The sequence below is a fragment of the Pyricularia pennisetigena genome (genome assembly GCF_004337985.1).
Source record: "Pyricularia pennisetigena strain Br36 chromosome 4 map unlocalized Pyricularia_pennisetigena_Br36_Scf_6, whole genome shotgun sequence".
NCBI classification, from domain to species: Eukaryota; Fungi; Ascomycota; class Sordariomycetes; order Magnaporthales; family Pyriculariaceae; genus Pyricularia; species Pyricularia pennisetigena.
In genome coordinates, this window is record NW_021940918.1 from 3,553,278 (window position 1) to 3,558,463 (window position 5,186).

General features: G+C 51.1%; 1 protein-coding gene across 1 annotated transcript; it reads right to left on the reverse strand.

Moving 5' to 3' along the window:
- Positions 1-375: 375 nt before the first annotated feature.
- On the reverse strand, positions 376-3,049 carry PpBr36_06647 (uncharacterized protein; the record flags this gene model as incomplete). Its single annotated transcript, XM_029893790.1, has 5 exons — positions 376-1,296; positions 1,392-2,082; positions 2,172-2,433; positions 2,521-2,835; positions 2,941-3,049. The coding sequence occupies 5 exons, from the start codon at positions 3,047-3,049 to the stop codon at positions 376-378; spliced, it is 2,298 nt and encodes a 765-aa protein (XP_029746627.1).
- Positions 3,050-5,186: the final 2,137 nt, after the last annotated feature.

Below are 5,186 nucleotides of genomic sequence, written 5' to 3' on the forward strand. Positions count from 1 at the left end.
TTTTTTTTTTTTTTTTTTGGGTTTGCTGAGGCTCAGTGTCTAGACATCTCTCCGAGACGAATCTTTGGGCAAATCAGGGGCACACTGAAGCCTTAAATATTTGTCTTCTTCTTCCTCTTCTGTGAATGGCGGCACATGCATGACAAAACACTAAATCTCGATAACCCAAATCAGACATCATGCACATATCCCCCAGCCACCTGTTCATAGGGATATAACTTCGGTTCGACAGCTTAGACCATCTCAGTAAAATCAGGGCATCTTTTCGGATTTGATCTTTACCAACACGTAAAAGTACATAACCGACTACGCCATACATAGATATCGAACCTTGTAGTGTCTAGATCTTCCAACATCAGCACCGCACGACGTGTGTCAGATCTTTATATCATCAGACAGCCGAATATCACGGCTGCTGGCCCCCACATGGACCGCGTAGCTACCCTCCTGCACGGTCCACTTCTGCGTGACCACATCCCAGATGCTAAAGTCACGCCTGGTGAGCTCGAATGTCACCGGCGCCGAGGCACCCGGCGACAACGCAACCTTCTCGAAGCCACGGAGCTGCTTGGGCGGGCTGTTGGGGATGCCAAGATAGAGCTGGGCGACCTCGGCGCCGTCTGCGGAGCCATTGTTCTTGACTGTGGCGTGAACGGTTGCGACGTGGTCCCAGATGCTACCCGAGCCAACACCGGCGGTCAGATTCGTGGAAGTCTCGACCGAGAGCCCGGAGAACTCAAAGGTTGTGTAGCCGAGCCCAAAGCCGAACTCAAACCGAGTAGTGACGTTGCGAGCGTCGAAATCGCGGTAGTCGATGTACACGCCCTCGGTGAAGTCGCATTGAGGGTCTTTATCGTCTTGAGCGCGGTCATGTGCACAGGAGCGGTAGACGTGACCGTAATCGCTCTCGTTGTGCGGGATGGAATATGGAAGCTTGCCGGAGAAGTACTCCTCGCCGTACAGTAGCTTGACCAGGGCGGCGCCACTGTCCTGACCTGGCAGGTGCGCCATAACCAGGGCCGTCACATTGGGATGATCAACCCACTGGTCGACAAGTCGAACGCCGGCATTGTGTATGACGACGATGGTGTTTTCGCATTTTGAGGCCACGTTGAGTACAAGTCCATCGCTAAAGTCGTCATGAAGCCCATCACGGTCCCATCCTTCAGTGGCAATTGCATTGATAAATACAAGACAAGCATCTGAGCCCGAATTGACATCTGGGTTTCCACTGTCCAGGTCCCAGTTCACCCAGGTGCCATCATCGGCTGCTCTCTGCTGGATAGCACTTAGGGGCTGATAAAGAAAGAAAAAAAAAAAAGACCCGTTAACCTATTCATTGTCCACTAATTTACAGTCAAGACATATGAATCAAATGGGATAGCACTTACATCGCTAATATAAGGAGGTCCGTTGGCACCTGCTCGGCCTCCTGTAATGATGGTACCACCTTTGGCAGCCTGGTTAAAGTGTTGCTCGGTGCCCAAGACGGCCTGTGCCATTTCTGAAGACGAATAGTAGCCGAGGGTAAACAGCACATCGGTGTTTTTAGTACGTGGCACTGTAGCGTCGTACCCATAGACTGAGAGCATTTTTGGCTTCTTCAGTGGCAAGGCGCTCTTCTCATTCTTGAGGAGGACGTGGCCGGCGATGGCGCCCTCCATGATGATGGGTTTACTCTCCGGCACACGGGCCTCAACGGGAGTGTGAGGCTGGGTAAGGTTGTACATGCCCACACCAGGCTTGGGGAACTTGTCGCCGTCCTGGCCCACAAAGTACCAGGCAGCGACAATCCTGGTAGCCATGTCAACAAGTCTCTCCCTGCTAGTTGTGCCGTTGTTGACAGCAGCAGTCAGGTTCGTACCCCAGTTGCCACGAGGCATGACCATGTCCAGACCTGCCTCGGCGCTATCCACGGTATGCACAGCATTCCAGTCCAGGACTATGAAGCCTTGGAACTCCAGTTCGCCCTTGAGCAGACCGTTCATCAGCTTGCTGTTCATGCAGGCGTAGGTGTTGTTGACGCGTTGGTATGAGCACATGGCGGAGGCGGCTCCAGCTTTGACGCTGTCCATGAATGGCCTATATTTTCATTGGAAGAGTACAGACGAGTGAGCAATTTTGCAATGCATGGATCTGAATGGAGGATACAAAAGCACGGCTCAACCTACCACATGTATAGCTCATGTATCGTCTTGTCGTCTATGTTGGACGAAACAGCTTCAACGCCAAAGTAAGGCCGGCGATACAGTTCCTGTTCGTTTCCGATGAAGTGTTTGGTGTTCGCAATGACGCCAGCTTCTTGATGGCCAATAATGCTCTCGGCGTTTAGGATGCCAGAGAGATAGGGGTCGACTGTGAAGCCTTCCCAGTTGCGGCCTCCTACCGGGACTCTCCCCAGGGCACCGGCATTGGGGCCAAGCAGGACGTTGACTGAAAGCGTGAGGATGTGAGAAATTCAGCGAATGGGCTATGATAAATCGCCCAGCCTACACAAGGGACTCGCTTCTTTTTACTCACCTCCCTTGGCCTTGAACTCCTTGCCCATGTACAGGCCACGCTCGTATGTCAGGTTCTTGTCCCAACTGGCGCCGACATGGAGCCCGGACGGGTAAGCGCTGACAAGGTCCGTAGCCCGAACGCCGTTCCCCGCGTCGTGCAAGCAGAGACCCGGCCATCCCAAACGAGGCACCGAGCCCGAGTTCCCGGCGCAGACATTTCCCGTGGTCGTAAAGCCGCCAGTGATATTGACCATCTCCTCCAGGGTCATCTGAGAGACGAGCTCTTTGGCACTGGCATAGGCGGCAGCCCAAACACCGGTACCCTTCATCGGAGCTATTGGGGGAGACACAAGTCAGTACCATGCACCAAACAGCATACAACTCTAGATTACTGGTTCCGCTTGAGACGTTGGATATTTTGGGTTATGGAAGCACTCACGTGAAGGGTGCACCGGAGGGGAAGTGGCGCGCTCGGCTGCATCGACACGAGCAACCAGCAGGAGTGCGACGAAGCGCAAACCCAACGACGTTGGAGATGACCACCGCATTCTGGGCAGGCGCAGCTTCTCTGTTTCGTGCGAGAAAACAAAATGCACGCTGACCTTGTGAGAAACAGACCAGTCGAAATCCGGGAGGGGGACACACCTTGCTGCTCTTTATAGCAGGCGTCAACCCTCACCACCACCAATTCGGGTTGTGATCCCCCGGGCCGGGATCGGGGATAGGTGACCAAAAGGTATGGAGGTAGGCTATTGGGGGCTGCATACAGGTCCTGTTTAAATCCCTGTGCTTGTCTCCTTATAAGCTCGGTAAACGGCAGGTACTCTACCTTCTATCGTTGGCTGCTTGCTATAGTACCTGTGGGACGCATGCCATTCCGGAATCAGGTCCCGGAGTTCCACACGGTGGAGCTCTCGACGCGCTAGCAGGAAATCTGCCCCTGGTCTACTCTTCACTGTGACTGCCACAATTGCGTATGCAAGTACCTAGCTAGACTGGAACTTGTCTATTGACAGTCCGCTCCAATAAGTCCCGAGTCCACGCACGGGTACCTGAGGAGAATTTTTTTTTTTTTTTTCTTTAATGTTTTGCTGGTGCGACGCGTTCGGTTGACGTCACAAACCCGACCGAGTACTTAGAGTACCTTGACTGCCTGCCAGTATACCATTTCATCTCGCGCACAATCAATTGCGTTGTTGCTTTATTGTAAAGTAAACAAGCATTATTATTGACTTGATCAAAGTTAAGTTGCATGCAGTGTAGTAGCTGCAAAATTACCACCCACGTGGTTTAACACTCTCATAATTAACTTTCAATTTGTATCCCACACTGGATCGGCGGTGAGGTCGTCGCGACGGGATTTTGGGTAACATCACGCCTAAAAGTAAGTAGCAACATACTATGGTACATTACAGCAGGTCAGATGAGGAGCAAAGAAAGGTAAAATTCTGCTCCACCCCGTCGATCACCGTCGGTGAAATCCCATGGTGAAGTGGGAAAATGTAACTACGTATTCTACTCATCTTCCGACGATTTCCCGATGATGGGTGGATGATCGGGGAACGCTTCCATGTCTCCAAACTTCTCCGCATGGTCCTACAGAACAAACAGCCCGTCACCATTTTTTTCTGGTTTGCCGTGATGATCCTACTGTACCTACCTGCTTGGTCTTTGCAGCGGGGTCAAACCAAAATCCCGCATATCACCATCGGACCTGGCTGACGTTGGTTGACTTGGGGTAAACGGCATCGACCCATGAGCCGATACGGTAACTCTTCCGAAAAGTCGATGCAACCCGCTTCTGTTTCTGAAGAACTAAAACTACTACAGTACTGCTTATCTAATCAAGATGTAGAGGCTGTAATCTTTGCAGTTCTGCTTAGAAGGGCCATGTCATGTTGGTAGCGATAATACATATGAGATGTCAAATGTTTAAGGAGTTGATACAAGCCTGGGCTGGGGATTGTTTTGAGGGGTGATTCATCATGTGAATGGGAAGAAAGTGCCGAATAACAAGTGCCATCCACAAACAAAGCATAAAGGCCTGGGAACGCCAACCCGAGTCTTCTTTGGAAGTATTTGATGCCCAACCAAGGATGACCAATACGTGGAGAGCTTCGGCGTCTTTTAATTCAAGCCGTCGCCTCTAATGACAATATTCTCATGTTCAGTGCTAGGAAGTGATGATGCCTGCTTTTTAACGACGATACAGAACACAGCTTAAAGAACATGGCCAGAACAACCTTCCACATGACAACTTGATACCAGGTGTACAATGGTATCAAGATATAATCAACAGACTTTCCCCGGCTAGTACATCCATCGCATTAGACCAGAAACTTTTCTACAACATGACCCCATCCGGGAAAACACCTCTTTGGCTGGCCAGTAGTATGCGCCTGGGACAGGTTGAAAAGGGGCTGTGGGCTGAGATAAAAGTGAGCCCAAAGTGAGTTCAAACTGAGAGCGCCGCGTTTGACCGTGTCCCTCGTCAAAACCTGAGAACCAGTGAGGATTGGTCTTTCCTCGTCCTCTTCTTAAAAGGACTTAACTCTACTCTCGCACCACCTCTCCAAAACTTTCATGTCTCGACTTAATGCTGGACTCTTTCCTGACAGCCTTCGAGTGTGACAAGTGCAGCAGACCCGATTCGCATTCCCACAAAAGGGAAGGATCTTGTGCATA